The sequence below is a fragment of the Equus asinus genome, chromosome 2, assembly GCF_041296235.1.
Source record: "Equus asinus isolate D_3611 breed Donkey chromosome 2, EquAss-T2T_v2, whole genome shotgun sequence".
In the NCBI taxonomy this organism is placed as follows: Eukaryota; Metazoa; Chordata; class Mammalia; order Perissodactyla; family Equidae; genus Equus; species Equus asinus.
In genome coordinates, this window is record NC_091791.1 from 101,851,216 (window position 1) to 101,869,994 (window position 18,779).

General features: G+C 48.1%; 1 protein-coding gene across 8 annotated transcripts in view; it reads left to right on the forward strand.

The window, feature by feature from the left end:
- The window catches only part of NTRK3 (neurotrophic receptor tyrosine kinase 3), a 367,286-nt gene that overhangs the window by 263,761 nt on the left and 84,746 nt on the right, over positions 1 to 18,779 (forward strand). For 4 of the 8 annotated variants that reach the window (XM_070495638.1, XM_070495644.1, XM_044761574.2 and 1 more), the window contains one exon: positions 891 to 2,989. The exons of the other annotated variants lie outside the window; for them this stretch is intronic. In XM_070495638.1, coding sequence (XP_070351739.1) covers positions 891 to 1,009 — 119 coding nt within the window. In that variant the 3' untranslated portion in view covers positions 1,010 to 2,989. Of the gene's footprint in view, positions 1 to 890; positions 2,990 to 18,779 lie in introns of those variants that run through there. 8 annotated transcript variants of the gene reach the window in all.

Below are 18,779 nucleotides of genomic sequence, written 5' to 3' on the forward strand. Positions count from 1 at the left end.
TCTTTACAGACATTATTTGACAGACATTATTTTGATCTGAGGTTGCTTGAGAAACCTCCTTCTGGAGATTTGATCAGGAACACTCACATCTCTGGATGTCCTAATTCAGTCCATCACGGTATGGCCAGAAAGGAGCTGAGTTATCATGGAAGCCCTCCTTGCTTGAGCCTGCCCATGGCCCAGTAGCCAACACCATTATTCCTCCAAGATAATTCCATTCCCTATAAAACTTAGAATTATGAGAAGGCTGAGTGATCAGCCATCATTTCCGAAACCTTCCACTGACCTGATGAAATGAGATGAAAAAGTGAAGGAGAAAGAGCTTATGTAGTTTTTGAAGTATAGCACCCCTACCCCCGGTGTGGTCAAAGGTGGTCTACGTGGTTCCAGCTCCTAGGATGAGAAATGGCCCTCTGGTATCCCTTAGGAATTTAAGAACAGAGAAAGCATTCTCCTCCTGCCCTATAGGCCCCCAGTGACCCTAGCAATTATGCAGACCCTTCTCTCACCTACCTATTGGCTCATAGTCAGGGGCTCCTCCCCCTTAGATGAGGCTGCTCCTCCTCTTGCATGACAATCCAAGGCCAAGCCCCCAAATGTTTTGCTTCCTTCCCTTCCTCGGTTCAGTGGAGGCCGCAGCAAAATGGAGTGTTTCCAGTTTCTCTGACCATGCCTGGTTTTAAGTTAATCCCCTCCTCCTATCCTTCCCTTTTGCTGAGAATACGTTTGGCTGTTTCCAATATATCCGTATCTGTATGGCCAGTTCTTCCCGCCTTTTAAGCTCCCTCTCTGCTTCCCCTCCTAGTTTTGATCTTCTTTGGGGGGTTTTGGTTTTTTACTTTATTTTGCTTTTTTCTGTTTTTCTGTTTTTTTGTTTTTGTTTTTTATAGGTTTCAGAGAAATTATGTTGAATCCAATAAGCCTTCCTGGACATTCCAAGCCTCTTAACCATGGCATCTATGTTGAGGATGTCAATGTTTATTTCAGCAAAGGACGTCATGGCTTTTAAAAACTCCTTTTAAGCCTCCTTGTTTTGATGTCACCCTGGTAGGCTGGGCCCTCTGAGAGGTTGGAAGCTCTAGGCGTTGTTCTCTTTGGATCCGGGGATGCTAAGTAGAAACTGCATGAGCCACCGGTGCCCCCGCACCCTTTAACACCACCAAGACGGGTGTTTTCCCCCATCGACCACCGGCAGGGTTGCCCTTTCCCGCCAATCATCACTGTGCTCCTTTTTTTTCTGGCCTCCGAGGCAGCCCCTGCCACCATCTTTAGAGCCAATAAAGAGAATTAAAAACCTGTGCAGCAGGAACCATCTTTTAAACACATTAGCCATTCTCTTGCTTTCCAAAAACGATCCAACCACTACAAGAAAGCCTGATGAAGTCCAGCCGTGCTCCGGCCTCACTTTCCCTGCTTGGAAGCGTGGGCTATCCCTAGGATACCAGGCTGTCCTCTTAGTGACCTCGTCGCCCTGCAACCTCCAGTGGGGAAGAGCAACTAAGCAGAGGTGGAGACGGCGCGGTGAGAGGAGGGGGAGCCAGGCCCAAGCATTGGCACCAGATTAGGTCTCAGAGGCAAGAATGGAAACCAATCATTTTCTATATTTTTTTTGGTGGAGAAAACCATACTTTTTTTGGACACACTTTCCCCCTCCTTCCTCTTCTCTCTGGAACGGCTCACAGTGAGTGTGACATTAGCAAACTCCTCGGAGAGGAGGATTTCTCCAGGCTCCTCCTTGGCCCCTAGATCTGCAGTTCCGACACGCTTTGGCTGCAGGAGGTCTTGCCCGTGAATTGGCCATCCTACTAGGACTGCAAGGGACCGAGGGAATCAGGGACCAAGGCCCTTCCTGCTAGTCCATGATCCCGGGATTGGCTCTCTTCCCCCACTTTCACTTATTCTTGACTCTGAGAATTTTCGGAACCCAGTGGAATCACCATTTCAAGCCCAAGATGAACTGAAGGGGAAGAGAAGTAAAAATGGCCTCCTCCAGCCCCTCTCATGGCACCAGTGGAAGTGTCCTCCTGTTCTCTGGTCAATATATGTGTTTACTTTGCTTGCTTTGACTCATGCCTTACTCCATGGCCACCCTCTCCCAAAGAGGGGCTTTGTTTCCCCCAGTTTCAACTTGATCCTCTGGGGAGAGGGGAGGGGATGACGGAACCTTGCTTCTATAGGAAAGGCATAGTTGTAGCACCTGAACCTCTCCCAGATTTGCTGCCACATTGGCTGAGTGGACCTCGGGCCTGGGCCCAGCTCCGCCCACCCGTGGTGCCTCCGTTGTGGGGTTGTGGGAAATCAGCACAGGCTGCCCCCTTTATGGTGGAGAGCGTGGAGCGCAGGGCCTCCCATGGGGAGCTCTTAGGACAAAATGGTGGTGGTTTTAACCCACTAAGTTTTGAGGTGGCAATGCACAGCAATAGATCACAGATTCTCTGCCTTTGGTTAATTTACATGGGAGTTAAGACTCCCCGTTCAAATTTTCCTTCCTGGGTCCCATGGATGGTGATTTTTCATGTCGGGTTCCCAGGTTGATTCTACAGGTGCTCCATGGGTTTAAAAACACGAAGCTTTCCAAGTTCTTGCCCCATATCTGGGGTGGCCTCCCAGGCACCTGAGTGTCCAGAGTATCACACTGGGATTCAGGTTTTCCCCAGGCCTCGAGGTGTGTGTTTATCTGGCCCCTCCAGGTCCCCGCCATCCTGCTCCCCATTGCTTCATGTCAGGCTCTTCCCCATCGTGTCCTGCCCACCCCTTGGCCGAGGGCCTCCTCCCGAGTGTGGCTTTAAGGAGTAAGCTTGAGGATGATGTTTTTTAATTATTGTAAATCATTACCTCATTTCCAGCCTCCCAGGCTCCATCCATCCCAGCATCTTTTATTCTGTCATTTTCCTCACCTTGTGCTATGACAATGGGGCGTTGTGTTTCCACAGAGACTTATAGGAGTGTTCAGTGTATAGTTTCTTAATAAACACTTTATTTTCTAATGAAACGACTGGATCAGACCTCTTATTTGGCAATTTTGCAAAGAATATTAAAGATATAGAAATTCCAGACTCCCCACATTTCTTTTTTCCTAGTTCAGTTACTCTTTTAAAGAAGTTTCCTAGCTCAGTCCTGTTCACAAAGGTGTTTACAATATGTTCCATTGAGACCCCTCCAGATAAGTGAAAGCCATACAGTGAACTGTTTCCTCATCTTACTGAGGAAGAATTAGAGGCCCAGAGAGGTTGAATGGTTCACCCAGGGTCACATAGCACAAGAGGCAGAAGCAAGATTCAAGCATGACTCCTCCAGACACAACTCAGGCCACTGAGACCCTCGCCTCTTTGGTGGCTGGGGGGCTGTTCTGTTGTCAGGGCAGCCGAGGCTTACAGAGATGCTGCCTTCAGAGCTGATGTATAAGGGGTCTGGGAGTGGGATGGGGCATCCTTTATCTTTGGTGCATCAGCAAGCCAGTGGGATTCTCCCTCAGATGGAGTGGTTTCCTACCTTCTCTGTGGATCTTGGGAAGTGACCTTGCCCAGAGATCTCTGGGCTCACAGGCCAACGTGCTGACCATTCAGAGACACACCCTATACACACCCACATCCACAAATACATGCACACATACACACTCAGGTGCACCAGACTCTCATGGCAGGTCTCATGTGGGCTGCCAGCAGGGAGGAGGCAAAAGGGTCCTGGAGTCCTACTGAGAATAGGATGCTGAGATGAGCTGGCACGTCTGTCTGCACTGGGGTCCTGGGCCCTGACAGCTGGAAGGGTTGAAATGCCTTCCTTAACTTTCTTTTAGGAGGCAGGGACGTGGGAGACTTGAGCGACAGTGGAGGTCGGGGGCTGGGGAGGGTTCCTGGGTGCATCCGGATCCTCCACTGGGGCTCAGCAGGCTTTGCTGGAGCTTGTTTACTTTGGGATAGAGGTGAGACAAGCCGGGTGGGCGAACTCAAGGTGGAAGTCCAACAGGGAGCTGTCAGGAACTTTTTCTACTTACTCTCACTTACTAAATCTCCCATTTAAGACTAGTTTGGGTTGAGCCCCTGCCCACCCCAAATGCAAGCTCCTCTCCTCTAGAGTGGCCTGGGTAGGGGTTGCCCCAGCTCTGCATCCTCCAGTTATCAATGGTTCCAGGGTTGGAAGAGGGATGCCCCAAGGGTTGGGACTGTCCTTGGCACCATGCGGATACATAGGTTCAAGGAAAATTTTTATTTTTAATAAGAGAGAGGTTTGAGTTTTGCTTTGTTCTGATGCCTAGGGCCTGTTGATGCCGGAGAGAAGAGGCAATGATCAGAAATGGCCCCTGAGAAGATGGTAGGGAAAAGCCCCGTTGCTCAGGAGGAGGGGCTGGCACCAGCCACGTGGAAGGAGAGCTCTCCCGATGTGGCAGGGGCAAGCGGAAGAGATGGGTGTTTAGAGATTTAGGGACAAGGAAGTGAGGGAGTTCTTCTGGTGGCTTCTATTTTGCCTGCAAACACAAGACCTTGAGCTGCAAGTGAAGAGATCTGAGGGGGGTTGAGAAGGTCCTATGGCAGAGGGCAGGGAATCATGGGGAAGTTGCCCAGGCAGAAGGAGGACCCGGCTGGGACAGGAGAGCTATGTTTAGTGTCCAGGACTCTGTTTTCTGTTTTCCTGCTGAGCCCTGAAGTCTGGTGGCCTTTACCCCAATATCAGAGCCCCTGTGATGGTCAGAGCTGGCACAGGGTAGACCTGGAGAGTTGACCTCAGCCCGGAAGCGTGTGGCCTGCACCGGCTTTGCCCAGGGATGCTCAGGGCCCAGCAAGACCTGCAGCTCCCTGACCTTCGGGGTTTGGAGCAGCGCAAACAGGATTTCACAGCATCCTCCTTGGACTCTGGCTTCCATTCTGGTCCTGCAGCACAGGTTCCCAGCTGATGCAGGCCGTGAATCCTATGTGCTTGCCTGGTGCTCTCTGGATCTTCATTCTGGAGGGGGTAGTTGAGGGCCGCTGGCTCTGAACCCTAGTCCCTGAAGCCTGGAGAGGGGGGAACTCACTGTGCCCTTAAGATTGTGTAGGACCATGGTGAAACCAGATGAGGCCTTCCAAGGACAAGCTCTAGAAAGGCCCTGACTCTCTCACTAGGTTTCGTGGCCGGATCCTGGAATTGGTTGCCAAGCACCAAAGCCCGGGTCCACCTGTGGAGCATGAATAAGAATCATTAGGTCGAACTTATGAAGCACCTACTCAGAACAAGGCACGGTCACCTACGAGGAAGCCGAGACTCAGAAAGAGTCAGTAAGTGCCTGGGGCTTTCATAGCTGTGACCACCAGAACCAGGACTGACACAAGGTCTCCTTGACCTCGGACTGCTCTTGGCTGCTCTGCTCCTCCCCGACGCCAGCCCATCTTCTGCTGCTGGGGGACTGCAGCCCCGGGGGCTCCATGATCACTGTGCCCCCTACCCCCTCTCCCGAGATGAAGAAGTCTTTCAGGGGTCTCTGGGTCTAGATGCCATCCCTAAATTTCTTCTGGAACCACCTGAACAGGGTGATTTTAAGGACTCCCAGAAAATGTCTGCAATGTCCTTCCTTCACCCGTTCTAGCATTTAGTGACCCCGGATGCCTGAAAGTGTGTGGTTGGTCTTAGGTCAAAGATTATTCCCCTGGTTTGCATACGGTGAGATTCCCAAACAGACAGTGGGGTGTCTTTGATGTCAGGGAGGACTTGGATGAGACACGCCTGATCCTCAGTACGGTCGGGGAGGCTGTCCCGGTCCAGGCAAGTGTGAGCAGTTTCAGACAGGAAGGTCGTGGCTCCCCCATCACATTTGAACTTTCTTCACCCTGCCTCAAAGACCTCCTGTGTGTGGGAGCTCAGCCCTATGCTTTGCACCCAAGAGAGGAACAGATGCTAAGCAGGTTCAGTTTGTTACCCAAGAAGCTGGCCTCGGGGCTGCCCTGTCTCTCCCCTCTTGTCTGGGAATTCCTTTCTGCAGCCAAGCTCCCAGCAGCCACATGCTCCCCTCCACCTCCCTGGCCACAGGTGTGAGCTCAGCACAGAGGGTATGCGCTGTGACACGTCCCCTGGCTCAGCCCTGTTCCCACAGGTCAAGCCCAGGCCTGAGCAGAGCCTGAGGCATCTCAGAGACAGCAGTGAGGCGCTAGGGAGGGTGTGATGCTTTGGAGAAAGCACGGCGGGGGCAGATCAATACGGGGCGACTTCATTGTTGTGTGGTTTCCTGAACCGAGGCCGATGCGGATTAGGCAGAGGGCCTTGTTCCCTCAGCGTTTACTGACTCTGAGCTCCGGCTAGACTCAGGCGTTGCTGCCAGAGTGACTCTGAAAGGAAGAGCAAAACGAGGGGAGCAGTGAGCGAGGCGTGGGGGCGGGGGGACCTGCTGCTCTGAGGCTCCTCCAGGAAGGAAGGACAGTGGGAAAACTCCTTGGTGTGACAGTGGAGCGGATGATGGGGGAGTGAGGAGGGTGGGGGCAACGAGGAGCCCGGCTTGCACCCGGATTGTCCAGCGAGACCTGGGCCTCTACCCGCCTCCTGTTTCTCCCAGCTCTGCCCCGCCCACCACACTCCTACTCTAACACCGGTTGCTGTGGGCGGAGCTGCCTGCAGCCTCCAGTTTCCTTGGGTTACCCCGTTCTACATTTTGCCTTTAGAAATTCTGTTACCACCCCCTGCACTTCCCACCTCCCGAGAAAACCTCCGCCTGCATCTCACAATGTATTCCTGAGCTAAATAAGACTCCCTCTTCAACCGGACCAGAGCCCAAAAGGGAGTTGAAGGAGATGTACGTGCTGGCAAGAGATGAGGTCCCCTGTCTGCTTTTTTGGAGATTTGGAAATTCCAGCAGGATTCTGAGGCCCATTTGGGTAGGATTTTAAGCTCAACTCCTCCTGCTCCGTGGGTAAAACTTTCATAAAGTGACCCCCAGTTTCCCCTTGGGATTAAAGCTCTGCTTGCTCTGGGAGATTTGTGCCTGGGGGATAAAGTCTAAGACTCCGCTGCATTTTGTCCCTCTCCATCAGGACACTCTCCCCTCCTGTCACGAAATACCTGCATGTGTACCTGAGAGGGCTAGATCTTCTTTCCCCACCACCTCTGACTTCCAGGGGGCTGTGAGTGCATTGCTCAACTGTTCTGCGTGCTCTGGGCTGGGGGATGGTGGGAACTTGGGAAAATGAAGATGCTGGAGTTGGTCTTTGGGGCATGCTGGCTCCTTCAAAAGAGAGAAACAGACGAGTGAGGCAGGAGGATCTCTGAGAAGCACGGACCCCACAGGGACATAGAGGATGCTGATGGCTCAGATTCTGTGTCAAAGGGCTCAAGACCAGGTCTGTGTGGGTCAATTTGGGGAAAGAATTTGGAACTATTTGGAGTAGAGAGAAAGGCAGAGTTACTGAATTCCCAGGGAACAGACAGAGGTAGAGAAATCCCGGCTGAGAGCCTTGGTGAGACTTGCAAGCCTAGAAAACAGGAGATGGATGCACTTCCTACACCGTACCAGAGGCAGCCCTCACAGTCTGAGGATCACAATGTTTTCCCATGATCCCTTGCAAGCTGCTCAAGGACTCTCCGATGTAGATGAACCTGATTTCGATTTGGCTGAGGGTAGAGAGATGGGCATGTGGCATAAGAAAAAGAAAAATGGAGCATGGCTTTTCTGAGAGGCAAAGACACTGAGCAATTCTTACTTCACCCCTTAAGTCATGTCTGAGAGTTTGGAGGGCTAGTCAACCCTCCCTGCTTTGAAGACAAGGGAGTGAGGCTGCCCAAAGTATGTGTTCCAGGGTTGCAGTCTCTGGCTTGTGGCTTCATCAAAGTTTAAAGGACAGAGCATCATGTCAGCTCAGAAAACCCCACCAAGCCTGACTTTGGTAAGTAATGCTCAAGGCCTTGACAGCTAACCATGACGACTTGTCTTTGTGGTTCTCTTTTTCCCTGGTTTCTGCTGCCCATGTGCTGTTACCATGGTAGCAAAATGAAGTCTGGTTCTGCCTTTGGGGACCTCACTGGAGCAGTTGGCCTATTTCCCTTAAAAATACACAGCCTTCCCTCCTTTGTCCCCAAGTTCATTCTGCAGTGATAAGGGCAACCACCTATCCCCGGCAATGTGATTTCATTGCTGTCAAATACGGCCTGATGATACTTCTTTTACAGAGCTCTGAAATGCCACCTACTCTCTTACTCTGAAGCTCATGCCAGCTTTGCTCTGTTTTGGTCCCTGTGCTGTTGTCTTAGAATTGCATCATAACGTTCTTTACTCTGCAAGGCTTGTAACAGCCTTTGGCCAAATGTCATGCGATCCTTAACCCCCAAATGGACTTCTCAGGGAAAGAGAGAGTGTGGGCTTGTGGGGAGGGTTCAGAGGTGCCATTAGAGGAATGATGTCTGTCTAGAGCATCTGGGACACGGTCCTTATCAGCTGCACAGGCCAAGCGAAATATTTACTTTACACAGCCAGCTTCTTGAGGGTGTCAGGAGCACGTGACGTGGAGAGTCCTTCAGAGGGTTTAGACTCCGTGCCACAGGAGACCCCTGGACCTACAAAGGCTCTTTCACTTCCAGTCTTTCTCAGCACTGGCCAGACAAGCAGTCTCCAAGACCCGCCCTCCTGCTGCCAAAGTCAAGAAGGACAAGTCCTAAGGTTTCTGTTCCATGGGCCGACCAATGCTGATGCCTCTCCCAGGGCCCTCCTACAAACAATCTCAGCGAGAAGGAAAATTCCATAATACAGGCTTGGTGCTAACTAAGTCCAGCCTATGTATTACGTATACATCAAAGTGTCAGCACTCCCTTGCCGTTAGTTCTGAAAGAAAACTCACATGCCAGAGAGCCTTAGAGGAGGTCTCAAAGCAATTTTTGTTAGGAGCATTAGTCTCTGAAAACTCTGCTTGGCCGAGAGGGCATGGCTGGGATCCGTGACTCTCTCTGGTTGTCCCATCTAAGGGCCACAGCTCTGGACTGAAGCCTGTTACTTCAGAGGGAGCCAGGGGCAGAGCCAGCCTGTGAGATCTTGAGTCTGTTTTTTCCCACAGTCAGTGAGGAGCAGAGGAGACACCACCAATATAGAACATATTCTGAGAATGTCCTTCCTGGGAGAATTGAGATTCCGAGTCCGTGTTTGAATGACTCATGGAATTGCTCAATTTTTATGGCTGTCAATTTGGCATTTCTTGGTACCATAATAGGCAATTGCTGCATAGTACCCCTGAAACCAATGGCCAATCTGGTCTTTAAGAAGACCAGAATAACCCCACTGCACATTTTCAGGTTGAGATATTTGGCCATCTTAGTAATTTTATTGGGTCAACTACTTGACCAACTGTTGTCCCACATGAATTGCTCAGTTTTCTGGGCAAAGCATTAGTTTCTGCAATATGATTCTCTCAATTTGAATCCCCACCTTGCTGAGAAACCTTTTCTCTCACTCCAGTTATTAGATAAATGACATCTTGAGGATCAAGTGCTCGCCTTTTCTTTGCCTACAGCCATGCTTCCCTTTAGTCTTATGAGATGCTAAGAGCCCATCAAATAACTCTGGAAGATGTTGTATGGTATAGCCACCTCTTGTAGATTCACAATGCACGCTAGGATATTAAAAGCTCTGAAAAGTCCTGCTCTAAATAAGCCTTTTCATCCTACCACTTTCCAAATCTAATTGAATATAGAATGCTCTTCACTTGATACCTATTAATAGACTTATACACACACTTTAGGAAACACTGGGTTATGGTGCGGCCAGAAGCTTTTTTAAAGAAGAACCAAGCAGAATGTGTTAATCAGCCTCTGACCTTCTTATGTCAAGATGAACAAGCTCACCCTGACACCTTTGCCACTGTAGGTTCAGTCCCCCGCTTCTGCCCTCTGCGTTGCACAGAGGCAGGAATGATTCTAGAAGCTGTTGGGTAGGTACTCTTGTGAAGAGCAGGAAACCTTCACTGTGATGTCTCAGAAGAAAATGGTAAGTCGTTTCACATAAGAGCTTAAGACTTCAGCACCAAAGCTGGCCACCCTGCCAGGCTGGTGGAGGTGACGTCATCTAGTGGTAGCCACAGGAAGGAAGACCTGGAGCCCAGGCTCAGCCCTACCACTAGCAAAATGATGTGGGGTAAGTTGCCTTCCCTTGTTCCACATTTGGTTCTGAGCTTGCTGTTCCTCAGGTAAAAGACCCTACCTAGACTGGTGTCCCAAATGTCATGTCCTCATGAGTCACTATTGCCTCCTAGCGGGGGCATCTTTTGGTTCATGGGTCCGTCCCTCTCTGCTGAGTGTCTTGGTGTACCGCATGGGAAGAGCGACCTTTGCCCCCTCCTGAAGGGCTAGGAGGCTTGAAAGCAAGGGGAGGATGAGACTGACAGCCATCCCTTCTGGATGGGGGTTAGTGAATTTCTTTGGATGAGGAAGGAAGCGATGCTTGGGGGTTAACAGACCCTCTCTGTCACAGTTGGACAGGCCCAAGCGGGAGTTCTCGGCGAGATTTTCCGACTTTGATCTCAAGAAGGCAGCTCTGCCTAACAAATAGTCTGAAATGTCAAAGAATAAATGTTAAAGCTTGAGGGGTCATTCTCCTGGGAGTTGCCGGGGCTGGCTAGGGAGGGAGAGGAGGAGGGAGAGAGGGACACAGCAGAATCCTTCACATAAAGATTCCGACTTGGTTTTGTGATATTTAAGAAAAAAGAAAACTCTGAATTATTTATAGCACAGAAGATGGAAGCAGGCTGTAGAGAAGTGGCCGGGCTTAAGATGGTAGTTCACGTTCCGTTATTTAGCTGTCTCAGCCTTGAACTGGTGAAACTGTTCTTGTTGGTGACATGCTATTGACCTCTCCTTGAGTTACCCGTTATTACTATTACTATTATTATTTTAATGAAGAAAATTCATGTCCTTGGATATGGGATTTAGAGTTAGGAGGCAATTCCTAGAAATGACTGTTGCAAAGAGCAGGAGCTCTCTCTTTCTCTTAAAGGGTCTCCAGAAGGTCCTTTACCATTTCTTTCCACCACCATCAGCTTCTAGCCTGTGCCTCTTCAAACAAAGATTCAGGGGACCCCTGCTCTGGTATGGGTGGGAAGCATCTTGGTTTTGGCCTGACCACCAATTGGTCATGTTGATCTGGGAAAGTGGACATTATCTCTAAGTTGTTCTGTTTGAAAAATGGAGGCCATTGTCATATGCCTTTTCGTCATCTGAATGATGCCATGTGTTCAAACACCTCAGTACCTAGCTGGGGGTGAGAAGGGGAGAGAAAACAGCATCCATGTTATGTGAGGGGTGAGTAAGGAAGTAAAGAAGTTGAAAAGGGGAAAATCAGAAGTGATGGACGAATTGGTGTCCAAGCGAGAAGAAATGGCGTCTTTCATCTATCTGTTTATTTTGGCCAGTGATGTTGTTTAGATGTTAAAAAAAAAAGTGCTTCTTGTTGATAATCTCATCCAGATTCTGTAGCCTGGGTAATCGAAATCCACTGATAATCTCAAGATTGCAGTTAAATTTAAAATTACAAGCCTCAGAGGCTCTCCCTTCCCTCTCCATAAATAGTGTGAACCTGCTCTCAGCCACTCTCCCTCTAACTGTTTTTGCACACCCTTCACACTCTCAGAGATGGAACCAATTTTTGGACAGTCTGGGGGTGTTAAGGTGAGGCTAGTGCAAATCAGATTATTGGTAAACCTTCAGACAGGCACTAGTATATTTAGGACGTATTGCTTTTATTGAAAATATTAGTACTTTTGCTTTTTTCACCAGACTTGTTTTTTTCCACCTCAAAGAACCTAGAGAACATTTTGCAGTTAAAATGTCACAGTGACACTCTTGTTATAAAACTCTGAAAATGTACTTATTTTTACTCTTGGTAACTTACTCTCAGAAAGGCCTTCCAAATATTTTTCTTCCACTTCCTACTTTCAGTGACGTAGAAATGCAGCCAACCTTGCTGCTCTGGGGCAGTGGTTCTCAAACTTTTTGGCTTCGGGGCCCCTGTACACTCTTAAAAATTATGAAGATCCCCCCCAACATCTTTTGCTTATGTGGGTTATATTCATCTATATTTACCATCATTGAAATTAGAACTGAGAAACACCTAAAAACACAAGCACATACACACATTCTATCATGGCATCAGAGTAATGATCATCAGAGGTCAGGAAGACACTGGAAAACCTCCATATATACCTGTGAGAGAAAGAGAATGAAAGAATGCATAGACCATCTTAGTGTTCCTAGGGCAACAGTTCCGACAGGTGGGTCTCCTGCTAGGGTCTGGGGCCTGCGAGGGATCTCTGGACCACATTTTGAGACCTGCTACTCTAGGGAAAACTGAGGCACAAGCAGATTCTGAAATCAAGTCTGCGTCCCCTTGGTGACAGTGAATGGCACCAGTCATGCACTTTAATCCAAGTGTTGGGCTCCACCAGAACCCCATTTCCTCAGGCCTACATCATCAGCTGCCCCGAGAGTGCCAGCGCAAACCCAACTGCATGTAGCCGTGTATACTCGGTTCCTAGGAATGTGGGAAATATACAAGAAGGAATTCATCTATTATAAAGAAAACTGAATCATGGATGTTTGCTTGCTCTGGAGAAGGAACGTGGATATGATGTAGCAGTAAACCTTTTAGGCTGATTGAAGAGACTCAGCATGAATAGGGTTTGCAAAATCCCATTGGTGAAAGCAGGAGGAATGGGTAGCAGGGGGATGAAGAGAATTTACCATCAGCACCTTGCAGGTCAGAAGTCCCGTCATGTGCATCATAGTCCTCACTGTGCATCATATTTGGATTTTTCTAAGAAACATGTGGGGCTCAGCAGTGTTCTACCCATCCCATAAGAGTGTCTATTTAGGTTTAGAGACCCTGGCCCCTCCCTCATTCTCCTAACCTGGGTAGCATTTGTAGAGGAAGATTGGACTACGAAATGCGTAATGTCTTAGGGGCACTCCTCTGGTTAACTCTGTGCTCATATCAGGCAGAGGGATCTGTCTGATTGTGGAATCCTAGGTGTATGACAGTATTCCTGCCTCCTATCATTTTTACCTTCATTTTACCTAGATTTATCGTTTATACTCCGAGGATTGAGAACTGCCCTCGGCTTGTTCTTAGGACCTTTTTGTCACCCGTGTTTCACAATCCTCACCAGGAGAATAGGGTCTTTCAAGAATGCCTCTGAGATCACGAGCAGATGTTGGTTCATTGATTCACCCTTCAAACAGTTGTTGAGCATCTGCTCTGTGCTGTGCACTCTGCCGCTAAGGGAAGAGGTTGTATTTCCTGCTCTCATAGAGCTTCATAGTCTAGTGCAGTGGTTCTCAACTGGGGATGACTTGAGCCCCAGGGGACATGTGTGGAGACATTTTTGGTTGACACAACTGAGGGTAGATGCCACTGACAGCCTCCACAATAGAGTTATCTGGCCCAAAATGTCAATAGTGCGAAAGTTTGAGAAACCCAGTCTAGTGGGAATACAGACAGGTTTACCTTAGCCTTGGGCAAGAGGGACCCCATAATTTTCAGGGTCCTTCTTCAGCTGCCAGGAGCCCAAGGGCCATGGGAAGTGACCAACTGGAACCTGGGCCCTACCCACTTTTAGAGCGTTTCAGTTGCCTAAACCAGAATTCCTTACCAAGATGGCTCTTAGCCCACCTCCAGGAGATGGGCAGGTCTCTCGGTTGGTCTGTTCTCCTAAGGATGGGTTGTACTGCAGGCATGTGCACTGCTAAGCCTGAGGGTTGGCCAAGGGGCTACTGATGTGGGGCAGAGGGGAGTGTGAGCATGGGGTGGTTCAGGCTGGGTGTGCACGTACCTGTGCACAAGGCTCCTTTTGCTGTGGGATGGAGAAGGGGAGCAGGCGGGGGCCAGCTCTCTGGCACTGAATGTCCCAACTCACAACTCCAAGGAGCCTGAGATGTCCCAGTCCATACCTGGCCCTTCATATCATTCTGAAACTGTATTTAACAGGATAGGAGGAGAGGATGTACCTTATTTAATAGGGTGAGTTAGCTTGAATTATATCTTCCAAATCTGCAGACAAGTGAGATGTGGGCTTCTAATTATTCTCTTGTCCCAGGTCCTGCCAATGTAAGGGACAGGCCTGGTGTGGACAAGTGAGTAATTATGAAGCAATATGATGAAATTATGCACAAGGTAGGCATAGAAGAAGGGTGCTTAGTTCTTAATTGTAGTTCTTAAAAATACTGAATCATGACATCTGTTTGCAGCTATATAAATAGAAATGGCAGTTCAGGGAACCCCACCATCAGGATGCTCAGTTAAGACTTTCAATGTTCCATCATTTAGAGAGATGTCAGTCTCCTTGAGCCTTGAGAGGCCTGATTTCATTGCCACAGCTAAATACCGTGGTCCTTTGGCCACTGTGGGCTGCCTGAGGCTGGCATTCTTCCTGCTGGACCATCTTCATACCGGGCAGGGCTCATATAGTGTCGTGGCCTTGTCAGGTTGCCGTGGAGACTGATCTTGAGGTCTCCAAAATTGATTGGTATTTATTGGGGATCTGCAGTTTTCTGGATGCTGTGACTAGCATTATATACAGAGAGAGATGGGCTGCGCCCTCCCCTCCGCCATTTGTAGACTATTGGGAGGATATTTTTCTGTAACAGAGGTGTAAAGACCCTGGAGAAATTGAATGGGAAGGATTTTTTCTTCTTCTTCTTCTAATAACAATGTGGTTTTTTCTGATTACAAAAGTAATTTATATTCACAGTAGAAAATTCATCAAAATACAGAAAAGCACACAAACACATAAATTATCCACCATCCCATCACCCAGAGACAACACTGTTAACATTTTAGCTTTCTGCCTTCTAATCTTTTTTATGTACTTATTTAATTATTTAACAGAATCAAATCATTCTTTGTGCACATGCACACACATTATTTTGCTACTTGCTTTTTTAGAAGATTGTTCGCATGTGCCATTTAACTAATCTTTGCAATATTAAAAATTTTTGTATAGGTAATATATTCGCATGGTTCAAAAATACACACACACAAAGACTTTTACACCAATGTTCATAGCGATACTTTTTGAAATAGCTAGAAAGTAGAAACAACCCAAATGTCTATCAACTGATGAATGGGTAAACAAAATGTGGTCTATCCATACCATGGAATACTACTCAGCAATAAAAAGGAATGAAGTACTGATCCATGCTACAAAATGAATGAAGATCAGAAACGATATGCTAAGGGAAAGAAGCTAGACACTAAAGATCCCATTTTCTATAATGCCATTTGTACAAAATGTCCAGAAGAGGTAAATCTGTAGAGATAAAAAGTAGATTAGTGGTTGCCTAGGGCTGGGTTGGGAATGGGGATTGTCCGTAAATGGACCCAAGAGAACTTACTGGGGTGATGAAGAAAATGTTCTAAAATTGGATTATGGTGATGGTTGCACCACTCGGTAGATTTATTAAAAATCATTGAATTGTGCATTAAAATGGGTGAATTTTTCGGCATGTAAATAATACCTCAATAGAGTTTATATATATATATAATAAATATATATGTAAAATAAAGTTTATATATGTAAACTTTATTGAGGTATTATTTGCCTCAATTATATATATATGTATGTATATATATGTGAATTCTCCTTACATCTGTCCCTTATCTGCTGGTTCTTCTTACCACCACTACCATCACCACACAGGTCACCACTGTCATTGTGTGTCCTTATGAATTACATCTAAACAAATTATGTTTAAACAAATGTGAATATACGTTCTTATTTTCCCTCCCTTTGCACATTTAAAACTGGACCACACATAGTATTCTGCTTTTGTTGTGAATAACAGAGCAGGTCTTTCAGTACTTTTGGTAGTTAAGCTGAATGAGGGAGATGGCTGAGTGGCAGCCCCCACCAGAGGTGCTGTGTGTCGCTGCATCGCTGCCTTGTGGCCCACTGCAGACTCCCCTGGGCATTTAGGGATTCCGGGAGAAGGTATGCAGTGGGCTGTCCTTATAGAGAGCTGACTTCTTGTACCTGAGGGCTAATTTAGGGCAAGCCATCTCCTTCTGGAACATGACGGCTTCAGAGCTCAGGATGCAGAGTTGGTGCGTGTAGGAGCCATTGCCTTTTCCCAGGTGACTTCCGAGTGCTTCCAACATCCCCACAGTGCTCCTCTCCAAAAGCCTCCTCGGCCCGAGCTTTGCTACGTTTTTGGGTTGGGGCTTCTGAACTGCACAGTCCAGAAATGTTAATGGGATTCTGAGTGAAGCCTCTAATCTCACATGTCCTACAGATGGCTAGCCAAGCATGGCACCTTGACTTTCTCAAGGTCAGAGTGAGGGTTAGGAGGCAGTACCCATGCATCCTGACCTCCCGCCCTGGCCTTTCAGCAGGTGGCCTCCTGGGAACATATTGAGTGGGGCATGACAGTAGAAATCGAAGCTGGCTATAAAAAAAGGCCACAGACAATTGAGAGCGAGACATTCCAGCCAACCCAGTGATCTGGGCTTCAGGCAGAAGGGGCTGTAACTGGAGAGAAGTCGACCAGCTGGAGCGGATTCAAGGAAATAGCAGCAGGAAAGATAAGGGGCAGAGATTAATCATGAGATTGTTTAAATCTGCAGCTTTTGAGGCCAAGTGGTAGCCATGTTTTCTCTGTTGCAGCTCTCAATGGTGACAGCAAAGCTCATGCTGGAGCTCCAACGTGTCTCTTCCTGTTTTTCTAAAAGGGCCGTTAGCATCCTTCTGGGGTGGACATGGGACAGAAGCTGACCAGGAGGAGACATGTACCCTCCTCTCTTCTGAGTTCCTGGGCTCTTGTCTGCTGGAGATGGGGTCCTGGGGAAGGGAAGGTGCGTGGACAGCACAGCAGACGATACTGAAAGAACCCAAACATGGGGGGGACAGACAAGCGTAAGGTGGTAACTTTAAGGATCAAGATCTGGTGGCAACAGGGAAGGAAGGACAAACTGAGCCTGGGAGGAGCATGGAAGTCGAGACCAACGAGTGCAATTAGGTTTGTGTAACTTCCTGCAGCCCGAGCAAGCTGTTCGTTGGTCATCTGTTAGAGGTGGCTGCCAAGATGCCATGTGTATTCCAGGATCCCTGGGTGCTGGCTCTTCCTATCTGCCAGGCTGAGGGAGGGACAATGGATGCCAGCCCTGGAAGCCCACTCAGGCATGTGTGGTCCACCATATGAGACTCTTTGGCAACCTCCTGGAAGCCAGGGTAGCTGGGAATCAAGGAAGGCCAGGAGGGGAAGGAACTCCCAGAGACTTCCCTTCTCCCTCTTTGCAATGGGATTGCAAAGAAGCAGTTGTAGGCGATTGGAGCAGGAGTTAGCTACTGATGGCCAGGCAGAAGGGAGGCCTGGTGCCCTCCTCAACTTCCCAGTATCCATTCATTGCTTATTCTATCTAGCCATGCCCTTGGCAGGATGTCCCCCAGCTCAGGAAGTAGGGGCTCTCAGAAGGCGTGGTGCATACCCAGGAATCAGCCCTGCCTCTGCAGCCCCTTCAGACCTGGCTTGCTTCCTGCCTACCTGACTTTTCCCTCCCCCTCCCTAGTTCCTGCCACAGCTGGTATGCCGATCTGCAAATCTGCTAATGCTACACTGCCCAGCACAGTGGGTGCTTGATAAATAGTTGTTCATTTTTCGAAAGTTATTAACTAAGGCATTAATTAAATGCTCCTTTCCTTTTAAAGATCTCCCAGGAAGGAGTGCATACAGTTCCCCTGGAAGTCCACACTTATAACTAACTGAGGTTTTTTATGCCTCAGTGGCACACATTCTCTTAATGACGTTCACTGATTTAATAAGTATCTAAACTTAATGCAAAGCGCAGGGCTACGCATCAGGGTTACAAAGATGATTCACGTTGGTTGCTGCTTCATAGGGACATGGCTGTGCACAAGGAAGTCATACACAATATTGTGATAAGTATCTGTACATTCTGGGCTTCCTAGAATTCCAGAATCCTGATCATATCTATGTCTGACAAGAAAAGTGAGCACCCCAGTCATGGGCAAGATAGCTAATGATGCAAGATAGCTAATGATGAGAGACTCAGCTAAGCTTCGGTCAGTCTGTGAAGGACTTGAGAAGCACCTGTGTTGAATGAGAACTAAGAAAAAGCTGTTGGGTTTGGGCATCAGGAGGCCACCATGACTTTGTGACAGATGGGTTGGGGAGGGAAGTGGTAAGGGTGTAAAGGCTTGAGAAATGAGCTGAAGACTGGAAGGTCGCATGAATAGGTAAAGCACCTCTCAATGAGTCTGGTGATGAAGGGGACATGGGAGAAATTTCCAGGGGAGATAGGAGCAAGGAATGCTTTTTATTAGGATGAGGTGGGAAGGAGAGATTTATAGTATTGAACAGAGGGAAATACTAGTTGGGACAACATCCAAGAAGTGAATGGAAAAAAACCTGAAGACGAAAGCTTGGGTGGAGGGGTTAACCGTGGAAAGAAAGAACTATCAGTTCATCTAAGACAGAGGGGAAGATAAAAATGAGGCAAGCAGAATGGAAGAGAAAGGAAATTGAGGGAATTTCTTTTGATTTCCTTAGCAAAGTAGAAAACAAAGTCATCAAGAATGAGTCAGCTCACAGTGAGGGAGTTTTTCTGTAGTCCCCTTGGAAGGAAGTCCTGGGTCAGTCTTGTTTGGGAAGGGAACCCAGATACTGATAGACTTTCAGTCATAAAGGAAGGAAAATACTGTCTATTTCCATCACTGTGAGTTTTGGTTGAACTCAATTTCTCTGTACATTTGATTTTGGCTGCATCATAGCCAAATTTGGGGTTTGCTCTTCACATCACCAAGTGGGATGCAGCTGGGGAAACACAGCAG